Below are 14,585 nucleotides of genomic sequence, written 5' to 3'. Positions count from 1 at the left end.
AAAAACCAACCAGAACTTTAAAAATGAAAACCCAAGCACAGCTCACTGGCAGTGCTGCAAGCCATAACCTTAGCATTGAAGTATCATCTAAAAGAGCCTCCTCACGTGTTGCTTGTCAGAAATGCCAAAGTACAGGCTGCCTGCTGCCTTTGAGCAATCTGGAGAGAGGATGGAAAAATTAGTCCTGTTGTAAAAGGAGAGTCAGCAAATGTCTGCAACTGCCCCATTCCTTCCCAAAGGTAATTATGCCAGAGATTTTATATATATAAAAAAAAAAAGCTTTCATTTTTGCTTGGCAGACAATTAACAGTCTGCTCTTGTTCCAAATAATCATCAGGTAAATATTACAAGCAGTGGGATGCAAGTCTGCAGTAGGTACTCCCAAGCAAATTCACCTTTCTGTCTCGGATTGGATTTGGGGTGGTTGGGTGTGAGTTGACTCGAATACAGAGCTGCGTTCACGTGCTTGGCTTGTGATGTGTGAAGGCACTGACAGCACATGCACAGCACCATCACAGGTGGCAGGCAGCCCTCTGCTGCTTGGCAGTGCTGCAGTCTCTGAAGTCTGTGCTAGTTAGCTTCAGCCTGGCTTTTGGTTCTGCAGCGGGCTCTCTGTAGGGTCCCAGCTGATTTCACTAGAGATCGACTGCCTGGGTTTCGTGGGTGAGCTTGGGGCTAAATGGACAACACGGGGATCTGCAGGTTATTGAAGCAAACCCCATTTTTACTCAGTAATGTAGTAAAAAGTTCCTGTGCACAGAGAAATCTATATTGCAGTATGGTCTCTCCAGTAGTGAATTTGGAGGAGAGCATTCAGAATTGTTAAAACAACTGGTTTAAAGTGGCTGAGCACATCCAAAAATAATCTATAGCACGGAGAATGCTTTCTGTCACAGCCAGCCGTTTACACACGATGTAACAGTATCCCTGTAATGCATTACTGGCATTCAGCTGGGAGAGGGGGCACACGTCTGCCTCGTAGCTTCACAAACAGAACTGAAGAAATTGCTTTGCAGCGCTGAGCTTGGACCTCTTAACTCTTGCTATTTGAGGTCTATGTTAATGCCAATAAACACCTGGAAAATACTGCTAAAATTTGGGGTGGAATTGTGAAGATGTAAGTTCTAACGTGCTTGGCTTCTCTGGAATAGTTAAACAACATAACTAATAATGCCAGAAGTACATAGTTACTTGAGAGTTGTATTTGGGACAGGAATTGGCTTGAGTCTTGATATAAGAATAAATGTTTTTTCTTGAGGAAAATCCCCATCTCCTGAGCAGGAAAAGGCCCTGCCATGACACAGGACAGTCTTCTTTCTATTCGGTGGGTTACTCGTTTGGTACTTGTCCCCTGTGGAGCACTTTATAGGTACAATCTGCTCCACACTTACAGCATCTCAAGCTTTATTGCTATTTTACAGAGTGGCGAATGGAAACATGAGGTGAGGCCACTTTGTCAAAGCTACAGAAGAACTTGGTGGCAAGAGAGCAGTTACTTGAAATTTCCCAGGTACTGTGACCTTTCCCTTTTCTCTGCTGTGGAGCCAAAGGCCTTTTAGAGGATAATTATTTGGGGCTATGCTTTTAAAGTTACTTAGAGATAGGCGTTTCTGCAAATACCATTATCCACCTACTCGAGGCCTTAGATTGTTATATACTTTGCCAAACGGAGCCTGTGCTGTTGTGTAGCTAGGCTGGTGTTGCAAGCTCCTATTGTCATACAGGAAAACAACTCAGGTTATTGCATGCCTGTGTGTTTCAGCTGTTGGGGTATGGGACACAGGAGCTTTGCAGTTGTATTGCTGGGATGACTAGAAAGTTAATTCCCTAAGTACGGTGTAAAACTAACCAAGGGATGTGATTTTTCTTTGTCTTACCGCAGAGGAGAAGCTTGAGGTGAATTCTCATAAACGCCGTGAAAATCTTCAGCTTCACTCTTTGAATTCATCTGGCCGAAGTTTGTGGCTTCCGCTCGGTTCCCCAGCCCCGGGGTGTCCGTGCTGTAGGATGGCAGGCTGGGTGCGTCACGGTCCTTGCCTGCAGCTTGGCTGTTCCTCGCGAAGGTGGGTTTCTTCATGGTGACTTGCACAGCTGGCAAGCGGGCAGCACCTGCAAAGCTTTCCAGCTCTTTTGCTCCTGGAAGTAGAATTGTTCCCAGGTCAGGCAGAAAACAGTAATGGTTCATTAGTACAGCACGCTGCAGTTACAGGGAGTGAAACTAGTGTGTCTGGGCAGGTGGATGAGAGTTCAACCTGGCTGTGCCCTGCGTAAACCAAAACTTGCACAGCTGCGTTAGCCAAACTTGTCTCCTCGCTGGGGCTGGTGAGCTTTGGCTTACACACAAAGTGCTGTTCTGTTTAGACAGCGCAAGCCAGACAAGTTGTGTGTTACAATAAGCAAGGTGTAGATACAACCAGTGTGTTGGGCTAAGTTAGGATTCCTGAAGGGATGAAGCTCAGGGATGAGAATCCTCTGTCAGAGAGATCTACATCTGCACCTTGTTGTCCTGACCTATGAAGAGGAAGGGCCAGGAGCAGAAATGCAGAATAACTTGCATTCAGCTTTGAGAAGCACCCAAGCTGACGGCATTTTGGGGGCATTTCTCTGTGAGCCTACAGAAGTGTTTGGGTCTGAATTCTGGTTGGTAGATGTCTGTGGCTCTGCCTGACACTGAACAGCAGCAAATTAATTCTCTTGTGCTTAGTTGCTCAGCTCAGAAATGCATATATGCTCACCTGCGGAAACAGAGAGATGTGCACTGGATGCTACAGATCCAAATTCATTTTCAGCAACACATTTAAATATTCCAGAGTCCTCGGGAAAAGCTTCTGTAATGACCAGGGTGCAGACTTCCTCTGAAATGACAAATTCAGGCATGCTGTTGTGTCATAAAAGCTATATGTCAATGTGTAGGAATCGGTCATTGTAGAAGGACTGTTATATGTGGTGGGGCTTGGCAGCAATGAAATGCAAAAAAGTGATGCAAAGAGCATAGGAAGTCAAAGGATTCAGAAGGAGCAAAGGAGAAGGAAGGATCTTTCTTCCTGGGACTTTAAGGAAACAAGGCACAATTTTATATATATATATTTTTATTTTTTTTGCTAAATTGCATATTCTCTTGCATGGGTTTAAACCCCAGAAAAGCCACATAGTTGATATGTTTTCCCTTAACTATAGGGTACGTGTCTTTGAATGTAAAAGGGATGATATTTCATTGTTGTGGAATAAATTGGGGGCCTTTCAGGTGCTTCTGTCAAAAGCAAAACTCTTTGCCTGACATTGCATGCTGTCTTCTGGCTACCCTTTGAACATGGTTGTTTCATAATGGATGAGGTGGGGAAAACTAAGCTTGAGGTAGTAAACCAGTGAATTGTCTAACAAAGAAATTTGCAGCGTACTTACCAGGAACTGATGATGAACAAGCCTCTGCTCAAAATAAGAGAGAAAAAAATAAAATTAAATGGTTATAATGCCAGACTGGAAGAAAGACCTTCATCCCTTTCTCCCTTTCCCAGCTCAGCTGTCAGTGAGATTACAAAAGGGAACATCTCCCTTTCTGTCCATCAGAAGGAATACCATCTGGATAGGGAAACGTTTGGCTGGGACCCGATGGTACAAACACCCCTCCGCTGAGGTGGTATAGAAACAGCTCCACTGACTTTGGAATTAGTCCAGCTGTGAACTTGGTCCACTGGAGCTATGACCTCATGCCTGGGAATATGATAAATTCTTTAAAATGTTTTCATTTTTTTTTCCTTGAATCCATCATTAGTTATAATGCACAGTGGCAGTGCCCTTGTGGTTCAGCAGTACCCTGTCACTGTGCCAGTCTCTTCCCATTGCTCCTGCTCTGCTCACGCATTGTCAAAGGAAGCATAGACTCTGCACAGCTGCCTGCAACTTCATCTGATACTTTTAACCTTAACTCAAGACTCTATGAACATGTACCGTCTCCTAATTTTTACAGCAATTCTCCTTCCTGTTTTGTCCCTGTCCCAGTAAAATTGCATCAGACAGGCATAGTAATACCTACTTTTTCGTAGTATTCGGAAATCTGCGGAATCTGTTATCTGATCATATTCTCTGTACCAGTGAACGTGTAAGGTGGGTGTAGCACGAATGCGACATTCAAATACCACTAATTGACCCTTTGTAGCTCTTATGTTTTGTAGACCCTGGGGGAGGAGAAATCAGCATTAAATGGCTGACAAAAGTATTTCCACACTGGAACAACTATTATGGAACAATACACCCTTCAGTGAAGATGATTTGGTGTCCCTATTTTACTTAAAATAATTTAATTCTAAATGTATTTGAAGAGGCTTGTGAGTGGAGGTTTTTTCACCTGTAGACCAGTGCTTATAAAAATGCAGGAAAAAAAATCTATTCCACTGGATACAACACAATAAGAAAGGTTTCTGTGAGAGATTTCCACTTCAGCCTTCTTTGTAGGAAATAAATGAGATGAATTTATGTGAGTAATTCTGTCTGGATCAGCTACGAATTAAAATGCTAGTTTGATAGCATCCCTAATTAAGTGCGTTGGCTTTTTTGAAATGTGAATGAGCCAATATTACAGCTATAAATATTTTCTGATAGAACAAGAACACTCAAGATGTAATGCTAGCAGTTGAAGTCACAGAACAGGCTGCATTGCTCAGACAATGTATGCTCTTTACCTTTGTAAACACAGGTGTGCTTCCATAGGAAGACCCAATCAGGCTTGCCGAGGGACTCTGCATCTATATATAGTGAAGAAAAGCAATTTTTTTAGCTTGAATTTCTGATCTGCAGAAACCTGGTTGTGTTGCTGGCACGTTATTTGAAACAGAAGAAGATGACAGTGTTTTTTCTGTTGTTCATGCACCAGCCTAATACATAACCAGTGGAGAGTCTCTGTTTAAATGCTCCAAGAGAAAATGCGTCACTGGACCATTACCACCAAATCAGTAGAAAGAAGAGCTGATAACTGGTAAGTGTTGCTGGTCTTACATTGTAAGCCAGTCCAATGCCCACATTTTGTGGTTTGTGTAAAGATCCGTGTTGCTTTCTAGTAATTGTCCTGTTCTACGGAGATCTGTACCTGACTTAGTTGTTTCCAGGTCTAGTTTCACTTGTCATCTGTGGTGCATTTGGTAACTGCAATGAGGTTGAATGTAGAGAAATGAGAAGGAATGTTGCTACTCTGTCTTGGCATTTTCCTTAGAGCTCAACTGACATAGAGCTTAGAATAAGGTCTCTGATTAATCAAGAACAGCAGTTTTAATGTGATAAATACTTGCAGAGCAAGATATGTCCTTGTTCTATGGTGGAGTGTTGATGTTTGCTCATATTCTTCTCAACTTTTGAACCATGTGTCTCACGTATAAACGTGCAACTGAAGTGTTTGGGTTTGTTTTGTTGGGGTAATGGTCTTTTTTTATAATCTCTCTCTTCTCCAAAATAACCCGGGTCAGCTCTTTTCCTCCCAGCCTGAGTTCAGATGTCAGTCGGTCTCCAGATAGTCTGAATTCCCCAGCTCTTGACTGAGTATGTGCTCTAAATCAACTCTCTGTTCTGAAGTGAATCTTTGAAGGAGGCTGACAAATGGCTAAGCTGTGTGGCAGCCACTCAAGTATTTCCAGCCTTATCCCCTGCTCCATCAGTTCTCTTAGCAATTCCAGCTAGGAAATGTTCCAAGACAGAAATTCTTTTTCCAGGGCTTAGGGTCCAGATCTTGATATTCATGATGACCTTTGCTTCTTTGTCGCTTGTTGAATATATGTGTGTGAGCTGATCCTTACAAAATACCTCTGAGGTACTATAAATAATAATTTAAAAAACGTGTAAACTGTTCTTTGAGGATTAATAGATAATGACTGAATTAAGGTGGTGCAACTCTGGTGGACTGACCAGCTGCTAGATGGCTGAGGAACCAGTGGTCAGCAAAACGCTGGTGGCTTTCTACTTTTTCCTAGTGTGTGTGGGGGGGAAAAATAAGGCAGGATGGTGACAAAGACTTTAAGAGGCCGAATATAGTTGACACAACAATGTTTGCACTTACTGTGACATTCCCCTGGCCCTGCCAGGATGCTGAGTCTTGCAAGGAGGCTGAGCCTTCAGATTTACCCTGGGAACCTGAAGAGACAAACATAAGTCAGTGTGTTTAGAGCTGTCTCATTTTCCTTATGACACGATGGCTATGCTTTGTGAACAGAAAGCATGCTGCTCAGAGAGCAAGTGGTACGTGCCAAAGAAAATAATAGCATCCTTCAGTATTTGAGAGTAGGCTTAGGTCACCTCCAGAGCACGGCGATGTTTAACCAAGGCCACCTTTGCAAAGAACAGAATTAACCTGTGAGATCGAGCTCCAGGGTTCTGTTAGGGTTTTTCTGTGTTTTGATTGAAGTGTCTAAACAGATGCAGATAGGAGCACGGTGCAGAGATATGGTGGTGCCTCCACAGACTGGGATTTAGGCACCTCTAACAGGTCGGTTGGCTATAAAAACAAAATGAGTGTACGCATTTGAACTGTTCCAAGGCTTTGCAAAACGATTTGGTCCAAATAATTTATCTGAGACGTCTTCTCTTTCCCTGCTTTCTGTCCTTCTCCAAAACAATCAAAAGAGATTACAGAGAAGGCTGCTTGCTTTCTGGTTGAAGTGGCCTGGTGCAGCCACCTGACAACCGTAGGCAGCTACGTGAGACAATGGGCTGCTCTAGGCATCTGGACATCCCTGATGAGAACATGTCACTGTGCGCCTCGTTCAAACCTGCGGCACTGCCCTTGGCCCTGATCCAGCAGAGCAATTACACGTGTACTTAGACCACCCATGGCCTTCATATTTCTGTCTGTTGCTCTTGAGTTATAAGTATCCCTCAAGCAGTTCGAGGATGGCTCCTGTCCAAGGTTGTATCACACAACCATCAGCAGGGCTGTGCTATGATGCAAGGACTGCTGAATAATCCTAAATCCTTGGATGTGGGAGGGAGGGCAAGGGAAGCCAATGTTATTGAGTTGCCCTGGGCTCCCGCCACAAACCAATGCTGGCTGTAGTCCACCCTGGATCCCCGTGTTGGTTGGCATTGCCTCCTTGCAGTCTGTCAGGTGGTGGGCAGTGTAGTCGGTTTTCAGTACCTGTAAAATGGGCTGATTTTTTTTCCTCCAAAGAAAAAGGGTGGTAAAAATCAGATGTGCAGGTTGTGAAAGGAACTTCTGGGCTTACATCTGCTTTAAAGGTCTTCCCACACAACTGAAACAGCATTAACAAAGCGGCATTGTATGACCTACGGCCCCTTTACTTCTGTACAACGAAAGACTTGATTGTCCTGTAGGCACGCTGTCACTGCTGGCTGTTCCACTCTGTGGAACACTTCTTTGGCTGTTCCAAATCCATGATCGATCTTCAATTGAGGAAGGCGTGCATACAAGCAGAAGGAACAGATGTACCCTGAGCAAGGGTAAGTGAAGTGGTAGGAAGCGAGGCTGTGGCAGGCTGGGGTTTAAGACTGAAGCATGGTGGGGTGCTTCAGGAGGCTTGCTCAGGGAAGTGGGTTGTGGCTTATCTGAAGCTGAGGCAAGATCTTAGAGAGAGGATGGCCCACTTGTGGCAAGTTTCCAGCCCTGATAAAATGGGCTCTGATCTTTAGCTCTGAACAGCTAATGCCAGCACTAGCTTATGCGCTTGTGCTTGAGACAAATAGTTGTGTGGCATTATTCACAACGTGGCGACTGCAGCTAAGACCTCCTGACGTGGCAGAGACCATGGCCAAAGATGATGGCTGTCAAACCTGCAAGTGAAACTGGACTGGTGCCATGCAGCACTCAGAGCAGTCAGCGTTCACCCAGTGAATACCAGAAGCTACATATGTGATGCTGCAGTTACCGAGCTCAAGGAAGGACAAGCTAATCTCTTGCCAAAGCAGGGTCCTCCTAGTTTTATTGAGAGGAGGCTCCATGATAGAGAAGTCTGTCTGTGCAAGCTCTAAGTGTCTATAGTTTGATGCACAAGCCATCCGTGAGGATCACGTTGCTTGCAGCACCCTGCTTTGTAGACCAACTCATCCTTCTGTGCACGGTCTGTGTTAGATGCTGTGATCTTGTCTCACATTGTGTGGTTCTTTTTCAGTTTGCTTCTAGTGAGTGTGTTGGATGTTTTCACTGTTAATACTGGACTTGGATAATGAAGAATTCAAGGGAATAGATTTAAAAAAACAAAACACAAAACACTTATAAGCTTCATCACCTAAAAAGGCAGCTTTTAGTCTGAAGCTGCCCGTGAGACCTAATGCTTCAGGGGCTCAGGATGTTTGGTAAGCCAGGAGACTTCCAGGTGTGCTGGATGTGCTGGCAGGTGCTGCTTTAGAGGGTGGGATGAGCGTAGGAGGGTAAATGCACTTGGACCCTGATGCCTCCCTTCCTTTACGTGGGGAGCGATCGCTCCAGGCCCTCCTGAGCTCCCTGTTCTCAGGTGCCTGGGGTGCTGTCCCTGAGCGCTGCCGGAGCACTGCGGTGACACACGCAGCTCTGGGCTCCCCGCATGCCGTGCCCCCAGCCCGTTTTGCCTCGCTGAGCACAGCAGGCTAGCGGAAACGTTGGCACTGCACAGCTTACGCCCTTGAAAGAATACACAGCCAGGGCTTTACCTTGGCGAGTCGTTCCAGCAGTCTTAGTGTCTCCTGTAAATGTCAACCTTTACTTAGTGTAACCCTAGATCTTTGTGAGGAGGATGGAATTAGACTCAGCCAAATGAAGAGTCCGGGGACCTTTGCAACCCAACACCAGAATGATTACAAGGTACATACAGATCATGCTGCTGACATAAACCATAATGACGACATTTTAGCATTACCTGAATAGTTGACATGGCTGCAGAATTATGCTATATGCAACACTAGGACAAATTTAACATCGCGTTAGGAAAGTATTAGGGCTGCATGAAGCCCTTTTGCCAGGTGTTTATATCATGGAAAACCCATTAAATCTGTTTTAGGATCAAAATGAGCATCTGCTGCATCTGAAATACACCACGTTATAAAGAGTGTGGGGAGCAGGGAGGAGTGCAATTCTGAATCTACATTTAGAGGGGAGGGCAGGCCTAGACTGCATCAGCATATTAATGTAGTGGCATGCCTTTTATTTAGAAAACAGGCTGAAATAGAAATACAGGATAGCAACCTTCAGTCAGTTTGAGTGATGCATTCTGCAAGCCGTCTGCATGCGCTTGGGGGTGTTGCTTATTTTTATAGAGCTGTTCAAACTTTGAGAGCGTACGCTAGACGCTTGGATGTCTTGTGGCACTGCCCTATACAAATTAACAGGGATTTGAAAGTAGGATCACAAAGAATGAGGTTTTCCCAAAGGCAGTGGGAAGGCAAAAGCACTGTTTTGAGCTTGTCTTCTGTGCTAGAGGGCTAAATGGGGAAATCGTCACCACTTCAGCAGTGAGCTTTCTAGTTACAAGTTACTTGGTGACATGATTACGTGCAATGAAAGTGGCTTCTCTGTTGTTCCTGGCGTGTTGGGGGGTGGTGGTGAATACCCAGGCTTCTGTAGGACGTGAGAAAAGAGCACTTTTATTGGTTTCATTTCCAACCCAGCAAGGCTCCTGAGATGACAGGCTAGGTGGCAGGGAAATCCGTGATAGTTTCAAGCTGTGCAATGAATTCCTAATGGCTGCTCTTGGGATGGGGAGGTGGGTGGGCTTGCATCAGCTAAGATATTCTGAAAATAAGCAAACAGCTGAAGAGGTTATTGTGGCCATCAGTAAGGTATTTACAGAAACTGCGAAGTCCTGCTTGGATTTGAAGCTTGTTGGGAGTCCTAAATCATAGAAATGCAGCCCAATACCAAGGCAGTTCTTGTAGCGTATGTTCAGGACTTGTAGCACTTAAGTGTGCTATTTCAGAGGTTCGTGTTCTGTGTGTTAGGTTTTTAATGCCTTCCTCTAAGCAGGTAGGACATTAGATTGGCATCTGAAAAATTGTAGGTGGAAGTCCTTTGGGGATTTCTATATATGCTGTCCAGGAAAGACAAAAAGGTGCGCTGGCTCCCAAGGACAAGTTTGCTGTGGGATTAGCAAAGACTTCCAAGCATGGAGACCAGCACAGCTGCTGAGAAGTGTGTCCTGCCTCCATACCTGGAAGTCTGTGAGCTTAAAACGAGTTTGACCATTGTACAGAGCAGAGTGTCACGAGGAATGTCACATCCCCACCCTGTGGGATGTTGGCGTCAGTGGGCAGAGTGCTGCCACGCGCGCACTCAGCGTGTTATCGCTCAGGGTACACGTCCTGCTCACCGTGTGGTGTAAGAAGAGGGGCTCTCATCACCTCTCCATCCACGTCGCCCTCTGCTTGCCTCGAGGCTCCCAGGTCCAGCCCTTAGGGGTGAGCCCGGTGGCGCCAGGCGGGGCTCGGGGGCCGCCTAGCGGGGTGCTCGCCCCGCAGGAGCCAGGCCTCTCACCCAGCGGCTGGGAATGGGCAGCAGACGAGGGCTGGGAGTGAATTAACTTTGTCCCTCCTGTCACACGCCTCCTTTGGGTACAGCTGTTTCTCAGGGCTGGAAAATCCTGGCTGTCCCACCCCTTGTTCGGGCGACAGCTGAACTGCCGACGGACATCGGACACTTGAGTCAAACTGGAGTCAAACAGTTCCTAGAACCAAGTGACCAAATCCCCTTTTAAGCACCGAAATTAAGACGCTTAGAGCTTATTTTAAGAGATGCTAAGCTTCCACTTGAAATCATGAGGATCCAAAGGGGGTAAAATAAGTCTCAGGGGGCTCTTCAGCAGGAAGGTTCTCGTGCCGTGAACACAGCCTGCAGCTGTGGTTCGGGCGCTGCAGTGGGCACAGCCTCAGCAGCTCCTGTCGGGTGATGCTCGTGTGGGAATGGTCTCTACATCCCAGAAATGGGGGTTTTGTACCCCCTGTGCTTTTTTTTTTTTAAGTAGAAAAAAATTGCAGTAGGCTGTTCAGCCAGCCAGTTGCCCCTGTCACCCTAGAGCGCGGTGGTGACTTTGCTGTGAGTCATCAGGAGGATTAAGTTAACGGGGCCAAGGAAGAGCGCAGCCTAGCCAGCTCGGTGCTTCATGTGGGCACACCTTCCAAAGAGGTGGAGATCCCATTCCAGCAGGCTTAGGAGATCTGAATCGTGTGGTCAGCGCATGGAACTGTGCATGACTCAGGGGTTTGCTATCCGGTGCTCGCGATGACTTGCTGTTTCTCTGCATTACATCTGCACTTTCTGCAGCGCGTGGTGTGTTCTGATCTCTGCTCTCCCCAGACCAGACCTGATACTTATGAAGAAAATTTTTGTGAACAGCACTGAATGAATTGTGACCGCCACATCATGGGGTGGCAGTACTATATTAGTAATCACCAAAATGGAAAAAATGGAGGAAAAAAAAAGCCTCTTCAGTCCCAGAGCCTCTTTCTTTTACCTAGCATTTAAATTGCATTGAACAGGAACCAAGAGAAAGCATGGCCTCGGGTGGGAACACGTTCAAACGTGATGTCTGTAGACTGATGCCAATAGCGAAGTTGCCCTCAGAAGCAATATTAAGCTGGGGTAGCTTTCGCAGAACCTGCATGATATCTTTCTCCTGCTATAGCTTCTGTCATCTCTTGTCACACAGGTGTGCCCTGGGTGACCATCCCACAGCGAATCCTGAGCATCAGTCAGATCCTTCTGCCCTGCAGCCCTGATGTTTTACAGCTGGTGGAGCCGTAGATGAACCAAACCTCCTGAACCCTGCCTGCCCTATTACCCAGCTGCCCGTGCTCTTGCTGTGCAGCAGAGAAAGTCGTGGTGAAAGCAGAGGTGAGTTCTGTGCCCTGACCCTGGCACCTTGTCCCTGCTGCCTTCTGTGCCCCGGACAGGGGAAGTCACCGCACAGGGTCAGCGGCACTTGGCCTTCAGGCCACCAGGCACCGCCCTGTGTCTGGGTGAGTCACCTCACCTCTGTGCCCGCTGTGATTTCTGGTATTAAATCTCGTCTGGTGTCAGCTCCACCAACACCGGTGATGCTGGCACGTGTTCAGCCCGTGGAGCCACCAGCAGTGGGGACTGGCAGTGCCAGTGCTTCCACACACGGAGCAAATTCCCTGGGTGAGATTAAACCCTTAAATTAAGCACGAAACCTAGGTTTTCCCTTGAGAGTGTTTGCGTTGTGAGGCCAGTGTTATTTAAAGCTCTCTTGTCTCCAGTTTCACTGACATGCCAGGAGTTTTTTTTTTTAGCTCGCTGGCCTCCCAGCAGCAGGGTGTCCGTCTGGCTGCTGGGGACAGCCATCCCCGTGCTACTGTCCCGGGGCCGGGGAGGTTGTGTGGGCGCAAGAACTGCACTGCCGGATGCTGCACCCCAGCAGTGGAGTTGTCTTGGATGACTTAGTGTGAAGTGGTGGCAGAGCAGGACACCAGCGCTGTGTGGCCGGAGGGAAGCAGGGGCTGTGGCTGGCACTGGCAACAGGAAGAGGAGGGGATTTTGGGGTCATTTCGGCTTTGTGAGACTCTTGCAGAGGCTGGAGGGGTAGGGGCAGAGCTAGGGGCTGGTAACTGCTCGCTTTGGTCCAACGTCTGGGCTGGGCCCTGTCTCTGATCCCTTCACCAGAGAATCTGGGGCAGTTGCTGGTGTCTGAGAGCCTGAGTCTGTGCCAGCAGCTCTGGCTCTGCCAGCAGGGCTCCTGGTGGTCATCTGAAACTGCAGTGACCAGGGTGCATCCTATAACCACCTTTGGGAGAGCTGCAGCAGTTGGTGCTGCCCTCCCCGTTACACGTGCTGCAGGGTCGCACAGAACAGGGGCCTCTTGCGCTGTAAAATGTAGGGTGTTGGATTTTTTAAATCCATTCCAGCCCCAGAGCTTTTATACAGAGCATAAATCATGCATGCAAAGTGCAAATAATAAGAATATCACTAGTTTAGAGGCATGTTTATAGAATTAGACGACGTAATTGAAAGTGTCAGTTCCCCAAGTCGTCATTATTCGAGCAGCCTAAATTAAGCCATTGCTGTACAGTCAAAGAAAACGTTAAAGGGAAATAATTTTACAAAACCCAAGCCATTTCATAGAAAATGGAGCTGGCAAAGTGTTCCATAAAATTAAGTAACTTGCACAGATGTTTCTCAAATGCACAATAAAGGCACACCTGCTCTGTGTCTTCTGGTTTTGACACTAGGAAGCTGAAGACCGGCCTGTTTCAGCGCTCACAATCGGCTCTACTGACAGTGGCATATGCCATTCCCTAGGTTCAAGGGGAGCAAAAGGTTAGTTTAAGCAAGGAGCAATGGCATGTGGGCTTCGACAATGCCGTGTGTGCCTGGCTCGTGTTGAGAAGCGAGCTCTGTTGTTGGGGAGCCCACGTGAAGGCTGGGTGCGGGCTGTGCGGCAGAGTCCCCTCCAGGAAATCTGAGCAGCCTAATTTTAGCTACGTGTGGGGCATTTGAGCTGGAAGCAGCTGGTGTCGTGCAAACCTGTTGGCCTGCCAAGCAACCTGAGTGCATTGCTAAAGCAAATCTGTTCACTTCCACCCAAAGGCAAGCTAGAAAGCCAGGCCTGGGTTTAGCTTGCGCTTGACTCCATGTAAACCAGAGCAATAGCTTTGTAACCACAGATGGTGCAGTGCCCAGAATCTCAGATTTTAGTGCCATTTCATTAGAAAAGCGAGGCATGACTTATTTTTCTCACCCCAGATAGCATTTTATGCTAGCATGTACCTGTTTCTGTTTACAAGTGGTGGAAAGCTTTTCTGGTCATATACTTTCTGCTCCCCTCTTGTGAAAAGGTGTCTACAGTAAAAAGTTCATCTAATGAAAGCCACCGGTGGTCTGAGCCTAAACTGCTGGTGGTCCCTTGATCTACCAGACGTCGTGCTGATTGCTGAAGAGTCTATCTAGGAAGTGATCTCAGTGGGTGCTCAGGTTTCTGTCTTTTTGGCAGCTGACACACCAACTTCCTAGGTAGAAAAGTCCTAAAAATACATCAAGGCTTGAAGTTTGTGTCTGCCAGAGAAGGACAGAGAGAGGTTGTCTGCTAAACTCCTGCTCAAGCGTCCTGCAAGCAAGCTATAATGCTTAATGGCTGGAAAGTCTCAGGAAAACAGAAATGCCCCATGTAGCGTCTGCTGGGTGGGGGCAGCGGTGCCCAGCTGTGCTGCAAACGCTTCACCTACAGCAGTGTCGATGGATGGGGACTCCAGCTGCAACCAGAGCCTGCCAGCAGCCCCGGCAGGCAGCGAGGGGTTGTCCCCATCAGCCGTAGCCTTTGGAAGTTAGGAGATGATAATCTGAAGGCTTGCCTGCAGTGCAAGGCATAGGAAAGCCAGGGCATTGTCTCTGCCTGCTCCCCTCTCTCACAAAAGTTTGCTTATTGAGAGAGCTGGTTGGTAAATGTGCTTAAAGTTTTATAGTTAAGCATGCAATAGAGGTAGAGACAAGTTACAGTTCTTGTTGACTGTTTTTGGTGAATGCGTGAAGTTCCTCTCTCAGGCAGTGAAGACAAACCAGTGAATGTTCTCACTGTCTTTTGAATCAACAGCACAATGAGACAATGTTACGGAAAAAGCTCTTGGATACCCCATATCCATTAACTGATAACAACTGAAAAGCCAAA

At 46.9% G+C, this 14,585-nt stretch overlaps 1 protein-coding gene and 1 long non-coding RNA gene across 5 annotated transcripts in view; one reads left to right on the top strand and one right to left on the bottom strand.

Moving 5' to 3' along the window:
- LOC121077654 overlaps nucleotides 1–14,585 on the top strand; it is a 31,091-nt gene that overhangs the window by 1,699 nt on the left and 14,807 nt on the right. For 3 of the 4 annotated variants that reach the window (XR_005824221.1, XR_005824220.1, XR_005824222.1), the window contains exons 2-5: nucleotides 1,422–1,510; nucleotides 1,883–2,063; nucleotides 4,871–4,972; nucleotides 11,613–11,797. This is a non-coding gene — a long non-coding RNA (uncharacterized LOC121077654). Of the gene's footprint in view, nucleotides 1–1,421; nucleotides 1,511–1,882; nucleotides 2,064–4,870; nucleotides 4,973–7,314; nucleotides 7,441–11,612; nucleotides 11,798–14,585 lie in introns of all 4 variants that reach the window. The other variant, XR_005824223.1, reaches the window with a different exon arrangement.
- The window catches only part of MYOT (myotilin), a 31,482-nt gene that overhangs the window by 15,269 nt on the left and 1,628 nt on the right, over nucleotides 1–14,585 (bottom strand). Inside the window, exons 2-7 of the mRNA XM_040573028.1 lie at nucleotides 6,044–6,117; nucleotides 4,680–4,742; nucleotides 4,034–4,175; nucleotides 3,403–3,426; nucleotides 2,736–2,855; nucleotides 1,878–2,136 (exon numbers count right to left, since the gene is read on the bottom strand). Of these exons, the coding sequence (XP_040428962.1) occupies nucleotides 1,878–2,136; nucleotides 2,736–2,855; nucleotides 3,403–3,426; nucleotides 4,034–4,175; nucleotides 4,680–4,742 (608 nt within the window). The 5' untranslated portion in view covers nucleotides 6,044–6,117. The remainder of the gene's footprint in view (nucleotides 1–1,877; nucleotides 2,137–2,735; nucleotides 2,856–3,402; nucleotides 3,427–4,033; nucleotides 4,176–4,679; nucleotides 4,743–6,043; nucleotides 6,118–14,585) is intronic.

The sequence above is a fragment of the Cygnus olor genome, chromosome 14 (assembly GCF_009769625.2).
Source record: "Cygnus olor isolate bCygOlo1 chromosome 14, bCygOlo1.pri.v2, whole genome shotgun sequence".
In the NCBI taxonomy this organism is placed as follows: domain Eukaryota; kingdom Metazoa; phylum Chordata; class Aves; order Anseriformes; family Anatidae; genus Cygnus; species Cygnus olor.
Note: the sequence above shows the minus strand (reverse complement) of the source record. Positions and strands in the feature narration are given on the sequence as shown.